Genomic DNA, 20,780 nt, shown 5'->3' on the forward strand with positions numbered 1-20,780 from the left:
AGGACCTGTATTGGGCATTAATCTGAGATAAATACTAGGCTGCCCGGTCTTATTAAGACTTAAGCACCTTTGAGAGCACATAAAAGCACCGCTGGAGTACTTTATGCACTTCACAGCATAAAGTATCTAAGCTTCCAATCAAGTTTAGGTACCTCCAGGGTTGTGTGGCAGCTGCGTGAATATTTTTAGGATCACAGTTTTGAGCCTGGGCACCTAAATTCTATCTAAGTCCAGTATCAAGTGTTTATGTCTTCTTCCAGGTTTCATCCCAAGTGATTTAGAGTCAGCAGTTCAGAAACAATCATTACTTACAGAATGCAAATTTTCAGAATGATTTATAATTAATCTTCATATCACCCGGGTCATATTATTTCAATTTTATATATTAAAAAAATGTGATAAATTGTTGCATGCCACCATTGAGTCAGTATCAGAATTAGAATTGCAATGGGGGAATTGCTGGCTCTCAGACATACACTTAGTTTATACTTCACAGAAAAGTAAAGAAAAAGGGAGAAATACACCTTTCAAAAGAAATTGTTCTGTTATATTGGTATGTTTTAATTGATTAGGACTTTATTTTTAAAAGGGCTTATATTGTTTTAGCTTTTTTGAAGAATAAATAGCCGTTTTGTGTTTGTTACCCTTCAGTTTGTTACCCTTCAGGATACTTACAACACTGATGGGCAACAACTAAGAAAGCATGGTCAAAACTTATCTTTAGTAAACTTCCTCTTTTGTGTGGAGTTAGAAGAAATGATTGGAAATATAATACTTAATATCATGCAAGCTTGATTCAAGTAGCAGCACATAATCAAAAATAATAAAAAATAATTACTATATGACTTCATCATTACTGGTAACAAAATATGTTGTCTATGCTATAAAATTATTATTTCAGAATCTATAACATTTTATATTCCTGATGTATTTTTTACACAGAAAATCCCAAAGAAAAAAAAATATATCATGAGTTATGAGCAGTTTATTACTGGAGGAATTCTTTAGTTATAGTTGTCTGTGAGGATTATTGCTAGTTTGAAAGGATTACCAAACACCAACCCCTTCGTGTCTTATTTATGGTTTGAGCAGCTAAATAAATAACCCTGTAACTTCTGCATGTCTTTCAATCTACTTTTTCCACTTACACTACTTATCACTTTGTAATGGCTAATATACTCTTAAGTGAAATCCTAATATATGAAACAGTTTCAAGGTTAAATCACCAAAAACAACTGACATGACAAGGGCAAATTTTAAGAAACGTGTTTCAAATGTTTCCATTATCACAGTTTTGGGGATCTACATTCTGATAAACATACTTTGTTTTACAACCACTAATTCAACATATCAATTTAAATCCACAAATACTAACATTGAACATTGATACATGTTTATATTTCAGACAAGTAATGTTTATATTTTCCACAAGTAATAGTACATTGAACTACTAATCAAACAAGGATTTTATTGTGGAACATTTTTTTTTTCATGTAAAAATGATGCATGTATTTGCACATGATATGCATATGAGGCCTTAACACAGATCACAGTCTTCAAAATTACGTACACTAAAATACAAACACTAAAATACAGTGTTAGGTATTTAACAAATTGAAATGATGTCATGGCTGTGACACTCCTTTAGTAAACTCATTATTTTATGCATGATTGCTGAAGGTATTTGCCTGATAGAAAGAAAATCCTATCATTCAAATTCCCCTTTCCTTTCATATGAAATTCCTTTCCATATGAAAATCTGTATTTTATACTTTATATGAGAATACCAAGGTTTTATATTTCTATTACACTTGAGAATTTTACTGCTTCAGTCGCTTAAAATATGAGTTTCAATTTTAGACGGACAGCACATCCTAGTGGTTACTGGTATTATTCTATGGTATTTGTTGGAACAATACTTCAATCCTATCTGCAAAAAAAAACGCTTCAAGTACCCTTCTGCGCATGTACTTTTCTTCTTGCTTTATGGAACCACTAAGAACAAAGTTGGAATTTTAGGAGGAAGTGTCAAGTAACAAAACAATTTTTTCAGAAATATGGAAGATTTAAAAAATGTTTCTACTTATCTCTCAAGCTAAAACATTTTTGATAATGTATCATTTCAGCTATGAAAATGATACATTATTTCAGCTATTTTTTAGCTAAAACAATGAAGAATAGTAAGGCTTGTCCTGTTGTTTCTTCTTTTTTTTTTTCAACAGAAAAAAAAACTGTTTTTACTTTATTTACACCTAAGCAGCGTTACCTGGGTAATACAGTTAAAGGGCGATACAAATTAATAACTATTTACCTAGCCAATATAAATACTAGTCATTAAAAATACATCTACTGCAGGGCTTTGATACGTTCTTGCCAGTCAAATAAGCAGCACAATCAGATAGCTGTCTGTTGAGGATTCCCTTATAATGTATTCTAAGTGCTCAAAAATCAGTTAATTAGTTTCGTAGTAATAAAATTAGTTTCATGCGATTCTTCTGTATGACTCGTGTTAAATGTGCGTTTTTGGCAACACTACTTTCTCAATTTGGCTGAAATGAAAACTTAACCAGAAACAGTTCCTGTGCCCCACCTACAGGCAAATCCAACCCTTCCAACTCTGCTGAGTAGGATACCACATGTGCAAATACCACATATTATTTCCTGAGAAAGGAGTGAAAGGAGAGAGAATATCCTCTGTTAACAAACCCTCATGGGTACTTATACTGTTTTTTAAAGCTGTAGCTGCAAGCCATCTAGAAGGCTGAAAACTTTGGTCTTTTTGACCAGAGTTCACTAACGTGTTTCCTGAATGAGCACTGACAGTGCCTGTAGCAGCAGGTACTACCTAAGCAACAGCACTGCCTAACTCTTTAGGCAGGACAGATTATTTCTTGAAAAAACTTCAATATCAGCACTTAAGAATTCTTGTGAACAAAAAATCAGTGACAAGGGAAGTTCTGGATAAAAATCTGCTAACTTCTCAACAGAATGGTGCATAATAAACAAAGGAGAAAAGGAGACAAAAATCCAGCTAATGCTTTGTTTCTGTAGACTTAGAAGGTTCTATGCGTAGTGAAAGTTGCAGTTGACTCTTTTACAAGACAATCCTCTTTCCTCACAGGTGATGGGCTATGGAAATGATCTATGCTTACAGTTTTTGTCAGAATTGATAGAATTCTTCTGTAGAGAAGGTGGTGATCAGCATCTTTTCCACCTTTCCTTCCATACTACTCTCAGGTAGATTTTATTCCTATGAATGACATATTAAATAACCAAACAGTCCTCCTTCTGCAGAAAACATCCCAAAGATCTGTAAATTTTAATTTTTCTTTCACCTGAAGCATGGACTTTCGACCAAGAGTTGTATTAGTTGTTCTTTACTGCAAGTCATATATGATAAAATTTTGGAGAGGTTTTTGTATTATAGAATTTGACAGGACAAGAAGATTTCATGATCAACTTGCTGGATTTTACAACTTGGCATGCTAAATTCTTTCTGTATTTTAATAAATCACAGTAATGACAGATGAGCCCTTTTGAAGATTTATATATGAGGGTTATCTATATTTTGATTATTTTATGTCTACTACTTCCTTTACATTGCCCCTAGTTGTTGCATTTCACACTACATTTTGAGCCACCGTACATAAAACACACCATACATAGAATACAACTGTCAGTGCTTTGCTAACACGTACAGATCTGAGTAATCATGAACAAAAAGATAGTCAACTTGAAATTATCACCCAGTCTGCTGGTTATAGATATTTCTGGCACTAAACAACAGGCATTCCTTTCAATGATCATCCATAAAAAAATGCAAAGAAATAATCAGGATGCAATAGCAGCATTTCTATAGCATAAATCAATTTGTTGGAGCCAGTCACAACTCTGTGACAGAAATGTGGCAAAAAATTGATGAAGGAAAGAAAAAGATCTTTAGTGCTGGTAGCATTCAGGGAATTCTGTAAGCTTGCATTTTCAACTACGATTTTTATTAAAACAAAAACTCCCTAGCAAAGTTGCTGGCGTAAGTAAGCACCAATGTAGAGCGTGATCTAATCAGCAGTGCTCTCCTAGATGCACTCTCAAAGAGCTGGTAGTATTGCTATCATCATTCAAAGGGGGAAATCTCTGATTTTCACTGTGTGAGAAATTGAGTTTAAGCATTACTGTTCATTCCACAGTGAAATTCTGAGCTGCCGAGATGGACAGTCTTGTTAGCACTTGGAGCTTTCACTTGCCTGGTATGAAGTAAGAAAGAAAAATAGGAAACCTAGGGAATGTAGGCATATAAATAAAAATATAATTCATGAATAATATATACCACATAGTTTTCAAATTGCAATTATAAAATAGTCTATTTTGCCATTTTAATTTAGTAAATTATTTATAAGTTTCCATATACGAAGGAATAATCCTAGTTTATTATGTTTTCACATAACTGTCTTTTAAATAAATTTGAAATTCATGAGAGCAGAATGTACATAATGATTGACATCAACAGTAATTCACATCAGTCTTTCCAGTAATAGAGAATGATGCTAGCACAGCTGTTCTCTCTGAGTTCTAGGGAGTAGCTTTGTTACTCTTTTCTCTAATATTAGATGCTTTAATAGTTAGTGAAGATGAACTCTGTCAGTTTGAGTTTTATTGGTATTTCACACGTATCCTCTTGCTGAAAGCAAGGGGGTCTGTATGTCTTCGAGTGACAGCATTAGTTCCACAGAGTGGCATTAGTTCACTGACAATGCACGTGACACTTTCAATGCACAGTACTTTGAAAAATTTTGAATTAATTAAAGTGAATCCACTATATGTGAGCATATCAGTTCAGAGTTGTATCTCCTGTGTTGTTGAAATAACACCAAGGAACAAGAATGTATATAACTATCAGCTCACAATAACCCTGCCTTTTGAGGGCCATGTTCTAAGCAACTCATATCAGTTTCTGTTATAAAATCAATGTGGTCTATGAAATTATTTCAGAAGCAGAATTCGTTGATCACAATGGAAGCCTGGCACAATAAAGATAGAGCACGTCCTCATGCTCTCGAAAAGAAAAAGAATGTTTCCTAGAAACACAGAAAACAAGAACAAATCTCACACAGTTCCCCTTTCTGACCAAAAGCCAGAAATAATTTCTGAAACATAAAATCTAAAGAACTTTCCACTAAGAACCCCTAATGGTGTTGATTACAGAAACTTCCCATGTAATCTATTCAAATGCTTAACAGGTCCTCTTGTTGCTGTTTCAGCATGCTCATATATAACAAAAGCAGAAAAAAAAAGAATCTTTGCAGTAAATTTTTTATATTTATTGTGTTTTCTTTCAATCTTCCTTAAACATAATTCTTTCAGTCATTCCCAAACGAGTTTGCATTTGTAACCTCTGATCATTCCGGTTGCTTCTCAGGGGTATCAAAGTGCAAAGTGTAATATTTCAATTAAGGCCTGGAGTGACAGGCTAGGTAGGCAATGCTAGGCAGAAGAGGATTGCCTCATCTTTGCTATGAATGCTACTCCTGTTTACAAGTCTTAGTATAGTACAAGTCCTAGTTGGCATTTTTCAAAGTTGTCTGAAAGTTACTAATTCACATATTCTGATATGAACTGGTTGAAAACTGCTTTCTCTGCTGTTAAAATAGCATAAATCCTTGGAGGTTAAAACAAAACAACCTTCTTCTGGTTTGTTTTTTTGAAAAAGAAAAAAAAAGGTTTCTCAGAGCATTTGAAACAATCTACTTGCAGAAGTGAATTTCTTTAACTTATAGTCGTTATTTTATTTGCGCACTTATTTACAGCATGGTTTCAAATAACAGCAGTCACCAGAATAGGGTATCCAATCTAATAGTCTTATTACCTTTCTTGCATAGATTGTGCCCAGTGTATCGGGCCCCTAGGGCATTGCATGAAATCAAAGACAGCAGGGATGAAAAGATTTACAAGGTTTTCTAGTCTAACATTCTTCTAATCAAATATTAATTAATATCAACCTAGAGAGGCTGACCAGCAAGTATGCTTGTGGTAAACTGTATGTATAAAGTAATGTTTTTGACCTTCAGCAGGGTAGAAAGAGGCACTAAATTTGGCTAAACCTTTTGCCAGCTTTCACAAAATCTGAAGGAATGTGGTTTGGAGTTTGGGACTTTGACTCTGGACTCAAATTTGACTGAAATTGGCTGAGAGATTGAGGTTACTAGTCAGCAAACACATGACATGATTGTGTTAAGCTTTACTTTAAGAAGTCTGACTCTAAAGGGACTAGAATCATTCTTGGAAAGATGCCTACTTGTGGGACCTGAGACAAGGACACCTAACACCAGCAGACAGTAAAACACCAAGTAAGCTCAAAGCAATGACTATTACATACAAAGAACACAGGTAAACTGAATAGTTGCCTTAACACTGATCTGGAAATACAACACAGAAATGCAGTATTTCTGCTTAAGGTTATATGGGAAGAACTGTTCACTACCGACATAATGAATGACCTAGACTCTATTCTCAGGTTTGCCATAACCTTGAGAAAATTACTTACCTCCATCAATTTTCCATTTTCCTAGCTATAACACAGGGATGATCTTTCAGTATCCCTAAAAATGTTTTTTAAACTCCACACTCTAAAATTAAATTGATAGTTAAATTATTGACTACCATTTGTACTCCTGGAAGAAAATGCAATTGTGGAATCAGACTTTTTACTTATGTATTAAATCCCTCAACTCTCTATGGTCAAGGCAGTTGCTGAGATGAGTAATTCAGATCACAGTTCAAAACTTTGGATAATGGTAGGAAAAGGCAAACTAAATTAAATAACATATATCCAACCGGGTGAGATGAGTTCCTCAGTTGCAAAGTAACCTACTAGTTACTGAGGATATGAATAATACCACCACAATACAAAGTCAGCACAATCTATGTGGCTTCATTATTTGAATAAAGGGGTGCAGCACTGGTAACTTAACAGTGGAAAACCTACCAGAAATCTACTCAAAGAGATAAAGCCACAGATTCCATTCACTGTTACTTGGTACCTTGTGCTCCATGTGATTTCTTTCAGCATACACTTCTTAGGCACTTCTTTCAGACAAAAGCCTGCATTTGTGTCCCTCCAAGCACTTGCGGTTGTACATATCCTTGGATATTCAACTGAATATCACCAACAGTCCTAACTTGGTTCATCGGCTGAGGTCTTCTGTTTTGTCACCATCTAATGTGGAGTAACTTACTGTAACAGTTACGTACATTTTTTCCACAGTGCTTTTAAGAAACACAGAAAATACAGAAAACATGTCCTGCAAATACTTGAAACTTAATGGATACTTTGTATTATTCATATGTATGCTGGGTTCTTCATATCAGAGCCCCTCATTTTTTCTTGAAATCATTAGTGCATCATTAGCACCATATTGCTCACATTGTCCAGTTCTCAGATGTGCGTTCAGGAAGAATTCCGTTAACAGAGACTTGGGCTGTGAATTTACACCAGTCACATCTACGTAATTTTAATTCCTGCAATTCTGCCTTGCACAGCACTTTCCATTGTAAACTCCCTTACTTTCAGCACTCTCTAGCGCCCACGTGGTTTGGCACAAGGCAGTAGCTCCATGCTTCTCAGCTGCGGCATGTATCCGTTATCTGCGTAGGCAGCGAGTGTGGTGTGGTACCTCAGGAATCACTTTCTGCCCTCAGTGATGCTTTATTCATTACTTTTGTTGAAAATAAAAAAGACGAAAAGAGAGGGGCTATCTCTCCCTTCAGCAAGACCCGTGCAGAGCTAAGACTTGATCCCCAAGTTGCCGAGCCACGGCATGGCTACCTCACGAAGAGCAGCTCCACACGCGACAAACCGTTTGCCCAACCGAAAAAACGGTCCTCGCGCGCCAACAGCCACTGCGCAAGCGCACGTGCCCACCGGCGGCGTGGCGAGGCTGCGGGCGAGACCACTGCGCTACGCCCCGGGGGGGCTTGGGGGGACGAGAAGAGAGAGCTGGCGGAAGAGACCACACTGGGGGAGAGGGGGGTGGCCGGCGCCTCCCTTTGTCCCCGCGGCGCCCACTCCCCGCGCTCACCGCCCCGGTGGGCGGGGCACCGCCGACAGGCAGGGCTACGAGCCAATGGGAGGCGGCGGCGCGAGTGGTGGCGGCTGGGGCGGGGGGAGCCGGAAGCGCCGCGAGGCGGAAGTGTCGTGTGAGGGGGCGCGTGTGAGGGGGCGCGGCGGTTGCGCCGGGAGCCCCGGGGCGGCGCATGGGAGGCGGCGGCGGCGCGGGGCGGCGGCAGCGGCAGCGGCAGGGGCGGTGATGCTCGCCCCGCTGGGGCGGCCGGGCCCGGCGGCGGGGCGCTGAGGCGGCGGGCGGGGAGGACCGGGAAGATGCCGTGCACCTGCGGGAACTGGCGGCGCTGGATCCGGCCGCTCGTGGTGCTGCTCTACATCGTGGGGCTGCTCGTCGTGGTGCCGCTCTGCGTGTGGGAGCTGCAGAAGCTGGAGGTGAGGGGCGGGAAGGGGCGCTCCCCTCCCCCCCGCGCGGTGGCCGTTGAGGAGCCGTTACGGCCGCCCAACGGTTGCGCATTTCTGCAGCGGGGAGGGTGGGGGGAAGGGCGGTTGTCACCGGCGCAGGCAGGTGACCGGGAGAGAGAAAGGGCGAGAGTGGCCTCGTGATGCCCGTGTGCGAGGCGGCAGCAGCGCCCGGCGGGGGTTCCCTCTCCTGCGGGCGCGCTCGTTCGGTGGCGGCGCCAGAAGAGCGCGCCGGGGCCGCGCGCCCCGGAGCGGGCCCTTGTCGCTCGCGGGGCCGGCGTCCTTGCGCTCCTGTTAGTAACGCAGCGCCCCGGGGCGTGCGGCGGCGGGCAGGGCTGCCCGAGGGAGCCTTGCCTTTCGTGTTGCCCTTCCTACACTCTATAGATCACATGGGAATTGTGCAGGCATATGGCAACAAATCCGGCGGAATGTAAAAACTTAATCTTGTAATATACATTATCCTACTCAATATAGGCTCCTTCCACCAGATAACTTTTCCAGGCATAATTTTATGCACTGCCAAGTAAAATCTGCCTTCATTGTGGTTTAGATTTTCTCTTTTGTAACCGGTGTGCCCTGTTCTGACACCTTCGTGTGTTCAGCATAATGAATTTTATTCGTGTTGCATCAACGCATTAGCTGACTTTTCCAAATAGCTAAATCTGATACTGTCAGGGAAATTCCTCAGAAACTTTGAGATCTTTGAACTAGAATGTGATAGAAGATATGAAGTGTCCCAGCTCCCAGTATTAAAAAAAAAAAAAAAAAAAGTTTTAAAAACAGTTTCCCTGTTTGTCATTTTCTAGTACTTGGGGATTGCTCATACAGATCTTAAAAGCATTTGGATATAAAATGATTTGCATTTTAATAGATGTAAGCACATATGTCTGTAATTTGACATGTACATTTCTAATTGTTAATTGCAACTAGTTTCAATATATTACTAGCTGAAACTTGATTCTATTGCTAAAGATACGTTAAATGCAGAAGCTGCCAGAGCTTTATAATGAAGCACTAAACCAAGCAAAGATCCAGACCTAAAGCAAGGAAATCCTGTAATAATGAGTATTGACACTTTGTGTTTGGTGATGGTAGCTTGCAAGACTTTTCATATTTTGCTCTGCTCTAGGTCAGATCAAGACATGACAAAAGTTTATATTTTCAAAAATAGGGATTAGAAAAACTAAGTATAGTTTGGGTTATATATTTAATGCTCATCCTAAAACTTCATTCATGGTACATGGTACTTGCTGTACTACTAACTTAAAAGTGTTAATGCTGAAACTTTTATCTTGCCCTTTTCTTCTTCTTTGGAAGGTTGGAATTCATACCAAGGCATGGTTTATTGCTGGGATATTTCTACTAATGACTATCCCCATTTCTCTCTGGGGAATACTACAGCACTTGGTTCATTACACTCAACCTGAATTACAGAAACCAATAATAAGGTAGAATTTTACATTTTACCTGTACTGTAGATGTTAAATTTAATTCAGGTTAAAATGCTTTTAATAATACTTGTTCTTTTATTATCGTAACAGGATTCTATGGATGGTGCCGATTTACAGCTTAGACAGTGTAAGTATTAGCAGATCTATAAAATGATTCTATCTTTGCTTTCTGGAGTGAGAAAAGGTGTCATCTTTTGTAGAAAGAACAGTGTGCTCCTGCTTATGGAGGACATCCAAAATAGTTTTAACGTTATTATGTTTTGTTTTAGAGATTATGGGATCAATTTTGTGATCCATCTTAACTGTACCTTGTTTGTTTTTGAATAACCCATATGGCAGATGTGTAAAGGGCATCAGGAGCCTTATTTTGGTCTTTCCTACTTCAGTAAGAGCTTAGTAAGAAACCTGTTGACTGGATTGATCCAAATGCAATCTCAAGGAAGTTGGTGCCTTACCTTTCTTGTGTTAGGCAAATTGCAACTGTTCTCTTAAAAATATGTGTACATGTATGTTTTTGGAAAGCTAAGATTGAGTAACTGGAAGTGGGCAAGAAAGCAACATTTTCCGTTTCCTATGGGAAATATGAACTACTTCAGATTGAAATTGTAATTTTAAACATAGAATTATCCTTTGAAAGGAAAAAATCCTGACACTTGACCTGTAGCATTCAAGAGCATTTCTAACAGATCGTAAGAAAATCTTTTGCTGAACTCCTGTATTTTATGGCCTTTCTGTCATATATTGCATTTTTCTAGAGCGCGTATTCTGAGCTGAACATACAGTTCTCCATTAGGATTCAAACATCGTATTTATTTTGTTTAGTTTATTAGATCCAGCATCGCATCTTCCACAAAGGTGTTGCAGCAGATGTCGTCTTAGCTGTGATGAGGATGTGAAGCACTTTCCTGTAGATCTGATGGGTAGATTGGAGGGGGCACCATGTCCCCTCTAGTGCAGTGGAGGGAAACATAATAAACTCAGACTCCCTGCCTTTAGTAAATAAAAAAGTAGCACAAGTTGCATGGGACAGTGCAACAGCAGTGTGATACTCTGAAATAAAACTTACCCAGAAAGTTCTGGCAACTGATCCATGATCACAATTTTACGAAACAAACAAAAAAAGTTTTCTATTTGAAACTTTTGCATAGAGTCATGATGGTTGATTTCCACTTTAAGGCTCATCTGCTGCTGTCTACTACAGCTTGCAAACATGCCGGAACAAATGTTTACATGTTGGATATAAGAAGAAATAGACTTTGTACCAAAGGAATAAAAATGTAGCTCAAAAATCTCCAGGGACATTGAATATGTTGGTTTGAGCAGATAGTTTTATTTTGTGGCTTCCTAGTTGGACTAGGTCATGTATAGGCAACCCGTATCCTTAGTGATTTTTAAAGGGCAACCTTGTATGGTCACAAGAACAGAGCGTTTCTTTTGCTGCACTTCAAGCGTCCTTTCACTGGAGGGAGGTAGAGGCGCAATCTGAAGTGCTACTTGTATTTCTGCAAAAATTTAGTTGCTAGCTGTAGCACCGTGCACACATTACTAAAAAAATACTTGAAGTCCTGTAGCTCTTACCTAGATGTGTTACTTGGCTACACTAGCCAGCTAGTGTTGTCTTTGGAATCAGTTTTACTTTACTTGCTTCTAACTTTTTTGTTTTATCTGTGTTTTTACAGTGGATAGCTTTGAAATACCCCAACATTGCAATATATGTGGATACCTGTCGAGAGTGCTATGAAGCTTATGTCATCTATAACTTTATGGTTTTTCTTTCAAATTATCTGACCAACCGTTACCCAAACCTGGTATTAATAATAGAAGCCAAAGATCAGCAGAGACATCTGCCTCCTCTGTGTTGTTGTCCCTCATGGGCTATGGGAGAGTGAGTATATGATGTCTTTAAAATTTTAAGCTATGTTATAGCTATCATAGCTATTTTGTTGCTTGGCAAAGTCAGTTTATGGTTTGTAAGCATCTTGATATCATCTGTGAACACCTACTGTAAGTAGCTTTGAATGTGTTTTCACCTTACTGTGCTAGAAATCACTCTTAAGTTAATAACCAGAGTTGACTCAGATGGTGCTGAAGAACAGTTGCTTATCTTTTAAAAATATTCCTTGTCTTTTTCAAAAACATCCTTCTTGAATTTGCTTTCTTTCCTGTCCTAGAATGTTTCCTAAAAATACAGATTCACTGATACTGTTTAGTCCATTGCTTTTCCTTCCACAGCTGAAGGAAGAAAATCCATACACTCATGAACTGTTTGTATTTCTGCATGTTTAATTTGATGGACAGTGTGTTTTCTTTCTTAAGGGATTTTAGATTTAAAATTTTATGACATAAAAGAAAAACTCTGAATGTAAGTAATTCTGAAACCTCTTCAAAAACTGCAAATCTGAATTCTTGTCATTTTGACACAGGCTGATTTTTTCCATGGCTGAAAGAAAAGAATTGCTGAATATTTTCATTTATATATCTATATAGTCTAAGTCTATTCCACTGTGTGCATATGCGCTATATACTTTGAAATAAAAATCTAATTTCATTTAACTGCTGAGGACATGAAACTTCCCTAAGTGAATTTTCTTTAAATTCTAATACATTGAATTTTGTTTCTCTTACAGAGTTCTGTTGTTTAGATGTAAACTGGGTGTTTTGCAGTACACTGTTGTCAGACCATTTACTACCATTATTGCTTTGTAAGTATGCTCATAAATAATTAAGATGAGTCTTCAGGATGTAATTCTGAGTAACAGTGGAAAAAAATTTCATGTCCTTTGTATTGAATGGATGCAGTTGAAAAGAGCACTTGCTTTGTTGTGTTGTATTTGAAGCAGGTCTGAGCAATTTGCATCTGCCTGTGATTTCTTTATGGTTTCTGTATAGCAATTGACTGTTTGCAGAATTGGAATAATAAATATTTAATGCCTGCTGCTGAAACAAGTGGGGGAGGATGTAAAATAGTGTTTATGTAGGAAATATATTTTTATAGTACTGATCTTTTTCTTCATTTTTCTTCTTGTCTCTTTTCCTTTTGGTTTTAGCATTTTGGGATTTTTAAAGACATGTTTCACATTAACTATTTACATTTATTAAGATTTTCATGTGTTAGGATTTACTGTATGCTTTTGTGTAGACCCATCTAATCTACCATAGAGGAAAAGGAATAGCAGCCAATTATGCATGTTGGTGCTGTGGTGTGTGAGCCTTTTATAAACTTTGCATTGGTAGTTATTAACTGTTAAATTTTATGGCACTGTGAAAATTTACCATTCTTAAGAAATATTGATAACAGATTAACCAAAATAAAATTATGTTTAATTGCTCAATTAATTCAATATAGGATATGTTAGCCATGTATCTTTGCTCTCATTTTCTGTGCTAGAAATCAAATTAACGTACCTACATATGTAATGAAATTAAAACACTGTTTCCTCTGTGGAAAATGCATAAACTTGCCATCCTATATACTATATGTTGAAGACTGTAGTTCCTACACAGATTCCCAATGCTGATATTTGAGTACCAAAAGAGATTTTGAATTCTAACAACTGATCAGTGTTGATCATTTACTACATAGTGATTAATTCTAAAATACTTTCAGAATTTGTGAGCTGGTGGGAGTATATGATGAAGGAAACTTCAGCTTCAACAATGCTTGGACTTACTTGGTTATACTTAACAACATGTCACAGCTAGTGAGTATCAAGTGCCTCTTCCTGCTCTTTTAAATAATTGTAGTAATAGTATTACATGAATGTTTTCTTGCATGAACTATTGAGACTAATTGTGTTAATTTTGGGAAGTTCCTATGAGTAGTAGACTTCTGGTTTTATCTGTTGAATTCCATGCATGTATCTAACTGCAGTACCAGAATGCAGTAGGAAAATGGGTAATACTGTGTTGCTTTTACTATTAAGTGGCAAAAAACATGTCTCACCTCTGTACCCTGAGCTGTCCGATGAGGGAATGGTCAGGGATGAGAGTTGTGAGCTTCCCCCCCCGGAAGAACAAGCGACTTCCCTTGCCCTCTTGGCCTCCTCTCAATCACACACAGTGGCTCATCAGGGGTTTCATTAAAAAATATGGTGTCAGGAAGCTAGTGGTAGTAAGGTTGACAGCAAGAGCCTGAGAAATGGAAACGGTGCCTTATGCACAGAGCTTCTACCCCGTCTTGCACTTTTCCTTTGGTAGGACAGGACTGCGTAATAACTAGCTTTTGTTTGTTTGCTTTTTCCTGTATTTTAGGACAAAAACTCAGCTGAGGAATATCTAACAGTTTACCTTTTAAGTTGAAATTTACCTTAACAGATGTTGAATGTGTTATTCTAGAGCAAGAAAATTGTTCTGGTGTGGAAGTCTCTGATTGCAGAAGCCAAAAGGAGGCTGACTGAGCAGCCAGGTGATAGGGAGAATGTAAGATGTCAGCCCTGGAACTGAAAATAATGATTTGGAGACCAGGGATTGTGCTTGGTGGCTTAATGGGAAGGCCAAGGAATGATTCCTGTGCTTCATGAAGAGCATATTGCATATGAACCATTGCAAGAAGAGAGAGCATCCACTCTGGTTGCTTCCTTTTAGTATTTTAGTTCTCTAGGCTACAGCAGCCATGAAGTTCCATCTGAGAAAGCTGTTCTCAGATGAGAAGGGTGTTCTCCTGCCACTACTGTGTTCAGAAGGAGTCGTCATTGCTTCCTACTGTGACAGCAATTCCAGGCAAGGAATGTGTGAAAAGGGCAGTGAGGTATTAGTTTGATTGCTTGCCTTTGTCTGTGATAGGTAAACTTGTTGAGAGTTGCAGTGATGATTGCATTAATTGCCTATGCATTCATTGCATATTCATTTCTCATAAAGAGAAATATTTATTTGCCATAAAGAGAAAACCTTCTGGAAGTTCTCAACAGAAGCTTGAATGGGCATGTGCCTTGTGTGCCTTTTTCCCTGGAGAGTCACTTGGCGATGAAAACATTTCACAGTAGCGCCCTGTGCCTTGTTTCATTGTTTGGAGAGATGGCCTCAGCTGCTGTTTGACAGCCATGCATTTCAGAAATACAAGTCCAGGCAAAATAAAAATCTGGCTTTCAGATGGAAGGGCATAGATTTGTTAAATCTGAAACTTCATTTTTTTCCTAAAATAGGCAGCTCTTTAAGTTTTCATCATACAGTGATACATTTTGTATAATTGAAGAGATGCTGTAAAACAACTTATCAAATACATAAGGATTTGAAAGTTTTTCTTCATTTTTTTTTCTCATTAGTTTGCTATGTATTGTCTAGTGCTGTTTTACAAAGTACTTCGTGAAGAACTGAACCCTATCCAGCCTGTTGGCAAGTTTCTTTGTGTGAAGATGGTAGTTTTTGTTTCTTTCTGGTAAGTGATTTAATTGTTCCTTTTTTGCTTTCTTGGATTGATATAAAAGAATCGAAAAAGATGCATGTGTGATGTGGTTAGATGCCTCAAAAATCTACCATATTGTTCAAGTGCTGTGAGGGGAAAAAGGATATTTCAGATATAAGTCAGGGTCTTAGATGTAGTAGTCTTGTTCACTTGAGATTATTTTGCTTGCTTAGCAATTTGAAGACTTTTCAAAATAAGATACTACCTGTATACTTTAAGCAGCACTCCCAATCAGCTGTGTTTGACTGTTTGGCTGTTACTATGCAGGCTGTGGTAATATTATGATAGGCAAGTTACACCAATTACTGGGAAAACTGTTGACTTTTCTTTTGGTCTTTAGGACCATGGGTGAATGACTTCTTTCTTAGCCTAGTTTGTCTTGTATTGTTGCCCTTAAAATCTAAATACACACATGGTACAACCTGGGCCATTGTCTCTCAGTTGTGTTTGGGAGGCTTTTATGCAGCACTGAGTATTAACAGATAATCCTTGCAGGCAAGCGGTTCTCATTGCGCTGCTGGTGAAAGTGGGTGTTATTTCTGAGAAGCACACCTGGGAATGGCAAAGCGTGGAAGCTGTGGCTACAGGCCTACAGGTGGGAGCAGACAGTTACCTTTTAAGACTAATTACTCTATGCAAGATGCCAGGCTCATCTTCAGAACTCAGATATTGGCATATGTGATTAACACAGGCTAGATTACAACTGGGTTTGTTATAAATTGGATTAAGCATCGGTCACTCCACACATACTTCCTCTATATTCATGTGTTGCCTAGGAGGGATGGGGGAGGAGAAGCTTATCCTGGTTAAGTGTTTATTTTGGCTGTCCTTGCGATTCTTCACAAAGTAATTCATCATAGAGCTGCTGGAGTTTCACTTTCCCTGAGTCAATCTGCCAGGCAGGGACTGAGATGTATGTGTAAGTGGAGTACACACGGCTGCTGGAGGACTCCAAGAATATTGGAGCTCTAGGAATAAGTACCTGGAGCTGTTTTCCCAAGACAATCAATCTCTATCAGTCTTTCAATGTTAGAAGAGGCCTAGAAACACTTTTTTCTCGAGTTGTGACTGATTAAATATTAGTTGCCATCTCACTCCTTGTTACAGGATTTTATCATCTGTGTCGAGATGTTCCTCGCTGCTATTGCTCATCACTACAGTTTTTCCTATAAACCTTATGTCCAGGAAGCTGAAGAAGGGTCCTGCTTTGACTCCTTTCTTGCAATGTGGGATATTTCTGATCTAAGAGCAGATATATCAGAACAAGTTCGAAATGTTGGTGAGTAATAAAGATTTGTAGTGTATTTCTTGCTTCGTTTTATCCTTTTAGGCATAATTCTATTACCTTGATAATGGCAGCTGATTTTCATGGCATATCCAGTATTTTGTTTTTTTCCAGTAATCTTGTTCAAGGAAAAACATAATTCTTAATTTTACTTTTAAAAGATGACTCTCAGGTAAATTTGGGATATTTCTGGTAGAAGAGAAGGATTTTCTAATGAAAATACATCTCTATTAATTTTAAACTAACAATTTCAATGTGAAACTTCTTAAAAACAAAGTTTTTTTTTTGTTTGTTTTTTGTTTTTAAATTCAGCATGTGTTTGATACTGTCTGTCTGCAAAAATTTCAGTAAACTGCTGCAAATATTGAAAGGCAGTTTTCATTTGGCTTAATTCTAGGAAGGACAGTTCTGGGCCAGCCAAGGAAAATGTTTTTTGCTGAGGACCATGAACAGAACGAGCATACAAGTTTACTGTCTTCGTCTACTCAAGATCCAATTTCTGATGCTTCTTCAATGCCATCTTCACCCATGGGTCATTACCAGGGGTTTGGACACACTGTGACGCCTCTCACAACCCCCACGACAGTCCCTGTGATTGATGGTATTTGTAGCACGGAGGAGGTGCCAGCCCTAGAGCCCAGCTCATCAGAGAGACCACTGGATAAAAGCTAAGTTCCCGTCTTTGCGTGTGTCCAGGAGTGTCCTGCACCCTTGCCACACAGGTCTTCTCACACAAACTACTGCCGGGGGAAGTTGTGAGTAGCTGGAAAAAGCTGTCACAAGAGCAAGAGGATACGGCTGTAACTGATGCATTAATTCTGAATTCAGAATGACGTGGCTGTGGTACCCCTCAGAACAAAACATGCACACTGTACATTTTGGTGCAAATTTGCAAATCACATCCTTAGACTGCAAATCTTTTACACACCTATATTGTATGAGAAGACAAGTATACTGAATTAAACTGATTTCTACTAATACAAAAGATATTTGGAAAAATACTTTGCTCTTCTACTACATGAAGTATTAGTTTTGGGCATAAATGAAATCTCAAAAACACTAAAGGATAAAACACTGGTTGTATTAGCTTCGACTGTCCTCTTATGATGGTAACTTCCATATCACAACAGGCAGTAGGGTAGGGAAGAAATACAGGAATTATTTTCTTCTTTCTCCCACCCAGCTAACTGCACCCCTTTCAGAAAGGTAATTATTACAGAATAGCAGTAAAGAATCTGGAAAAACAAAGTATTCCTGCCACATGTTGCTATAAAGGCCCCTGCCCAGCACATCAAGGCTTACAAGGCTGTTGTCTTTGGAGCTCGTTAATTTCCTACTAGTTCATTCAGGCAGGAAGATATGACTTGGATGCATACCTTCTGCTTGGCTTCTTTCTAAATGGAGAATAATGGTTACAGCCTTAAAGTTGGGGAAGAACTGAAGGATATCAAAATGGAAATAAAATCAAAAGTGACTTTTTTCTTGTTTGGGGTTGCAATAAATTATTTACCATTAAGACTTTTTTTTTTTTTTTAAGCTGATAAAGCAGGCTGTCCTGCCACTGCCTTTGTAGCAATTTGTATTCATAAATTTGTGAATGTGTGGGTATTGTACTATGCTTCTGGTATAGCCTGAATTCGAATCTAGGAGTTGATATATATATTTTTTTTAATATTATTTTATTTTTTTGCCCCTTGTCTAGGGAGGAAGAGACATTTGCCCCCGTAGAGTTAAGTAGCTAGTCTAATACTAGAGTTACTAGCATTAGTTTTCAGACCAGTAAAAAGTACACTTGTATCAAATTGTTAGCTTTACCAAACTGAGAATGAGGGGTATTGGTTTTTTATCCCTTTAACAGACTTTAATTAGTATTGCATGTTTGCAATCTGACTTAAAATTAGCACACTGATGCTTTAAGTGAAACCTGCAATTTCTTTTTCAGCATTACTGCCATTTACAGAGTAAATGTTTAAGTTCCAAGTGTTACGGTGAACTCATCTTAAGTGCTTTTTGCAGTACTAGTGTGATGTAAATATTGCGCCTTACTCACTAGGCTGCATATTTTATGTATGTGCAGTATCTCAAGGTGGTGGGAAAATGCAAATCATACTTTTCAATTTGTTGAGTCATTGCCTTTGTAAATAAGTGAATAAAAAATTTATTTAAACTGTTCACCTACCTTCTCTGATTTACTGTAACAGTAATTCAAGTTGTGAATGACAGACATAAGGAAAATGGCTTTGTGGAGAAAGGAGATTAAAATCAGTACAAGTGCTTGTCTATTCTTTGGATATTTCAGGGCTGGTAGCAGAAAATGAAAGCTAACTGGAGCTTAGGAAGAAATAGCTTTTCATAGAATCATAGAACGCTTAAGGTTGGAAGGGACCTCTAGAGATCATCTAGTCCAACTCCCCTGCACACGCAGGGTCACCTAGAGCACGTGGCACAGGACTGCGTCCAAGCGGGTTTTGAAGATCTCCAGAGAAGGAGATTCCACAACCTCTCTGGGCAGCCTGTTCCAGTGCTCTGTCACCCTCACTGTTAAAAAAAAAAAAAAAAAAATCCTTAAGTTCATGCAGAACTTTTGGTGTTTCAGTTTGTGGCCATTACCTCTAATCCTGTCAGTGGCCACCACTGAAAAGAGACCAGCACCATCCTCCTCACTGCCTCCCTTGAGGTACTTACAGACACTGATCAGGTCCCCTCTCAGCCTTCTCTTCTCCAGGCTGAACAGGCCCAGCTCCCTCAGCCTCTCCTCATAGGGCAGATGTTCCAGGCCCCTGATCATCCTTGTGGCCCTGCGCTGGACTCTCTCCAGCAGCTCCACATCCCTCTTGTACTGTGGGGCCCAGAACTGGACACAATACTCCAGATGTGGCCTCACCAGGGCTGAGTAGAGGGGCAGGATCACCTCCCTCGACCTGCTGGAGACGCTCTTCTTAGTGCACCCCAGGATCCCATTGGCCTTCTTGGCCACGAGGGCACACTGCTGCCTCATGGTCAACTTGTTGTCCACCGTGACACCCAGGTCTTTCTCTGCAGAGCTGCTTTCCAGAAGGTCGGTCCCCAGCCTGTACTGGTGTCTGGGGCTATTCCTCCCCAGGTGCAGGACCTTGCACTTGGCCTTGTTGAATTGCATGAGGTTTTTCACCGCCCAGTTGTCCAGTGTGTCCAGGTCCCTCTGGACGGCAGTGCAGCCCTCTGGGGTATCGGCTACTCCTCCCAGTTTGGTATCATCAGCAAACTTGCTGAGGGAGCACTCTGTGCCTTCATCCAGGTCATTGATGAATAAATTGAACAGGACTGGACCAAGGACTGACCCCTGGGGGACCCCGCTAGCTACAGGCCTCCAACCAGACTCTGCACTGTTGATCACCACCCTCTGAGCTCTGCCATCCAGCCAGTTCCTAATCCACCTCCCTGTGCACTCATCTACCCCGCACTTCAGGAGCTGGCCCAGGAGGATGTTGTGAGGGACGGTGTCAAAAGCCTTGCTGAAATCAAGATAAATGACATCTACCGCTCTCCCTTCATCTACCCAGCCAGTTATTCCATCATATGATAATACATAAAGAGATATTTAAAAACAAACATCAGTAAACTCTCTCTTCTGAAGAGAATAAACCTGTAAGAGCTCCCAGGGCCTAGGAGGTGGTACTTTTGCAGTCAAGTTGCAGGAAGTTGAAAGATCATGCTTCAGTATCTCACAAAGTTTATTTTTACCCTCCCCCCTCTTTAAAAAAAATACTACAACAATCTATTATGTACATATGGTGTGTATGTGAACTAGGTGCTTTTCAAGTCATTATTCACTGTTTCCCGCTGAAAAAGAAGTTTTACACCTAGTATTGCCTAAACTTCTCCTTTGAAATCTTGCTCTCAGTTGTTCAACATTGCTATTTGACCAAGTCCTTACTAGAGGGTAGTATCCAGTTACTTTATTTTTAAAATGACTTACATCATTATCCTTCTTTTCCAAAGAATTGGGTGAAGAAGCAGCAGCCACCAACTACAGGTGTTTGTCCAAGACTGCCCTACCACCTCCTGCTTGTACTGAGATTATAGGAAAAAAAAAAAATCTACTACTACACCAGTTTGCCTAGCTTAGATGCAAACAGCTGCAGC

At 39.2% G+C, this 20,780-nt stretch overlaps 1 protein-coding gene across 1 annotated transcript; it reads left to right on the top strand.

Moving 5' to 3' along the window:
- Positions 1-8,355: 8,355 nt before the first annotated feature.
- On the top strand, positions 8,356-17,821 carry TMEM184C (transmembrane protein 184C). The gene is made up of 10 exons (XM_088526524.1): positions 8,356-8,491; positions 9,836-9,966; positions 10,060-10,096; positions 11,649-11,854; positions 12,597-12,671; positions 13,577-13,670; positions 15,231-15,343; positions 15,866-15,965; positions 16,478-16,649; positions 17,053-17,821. Exons 1-10 carry the CDS (start codon positions 8,375-8,377, stop codon positions 17,325-17,327), a joined length of 1,320 nt encoding a protein of 439 aa, XP_088382650.1. The 5' UTR covers positions 8,356-8,374; the 3' UTR covers positions 17,328-17,821.
- The last annotated feature ends 2,959 nt before the right edge of the window (positions 17,822-20,780 follow it).

This window comes from Tinamus guttatus, unplaced genomic scaffold (genome assembly GCF_059628265.1).
Source record: "Tinamus guttatus ecotype Peru unplaced genomic scaffold, ASM5962826v1 Tinamus_guttatus_pri_ptg000247l, whole genome shotgun sequence".
Lineage (NCBI taxonomy): Eukaryota > Metazoa > Chordata > Aves > Tinamiformes > Tinamidae > Tinamus > Tinamus guttatus.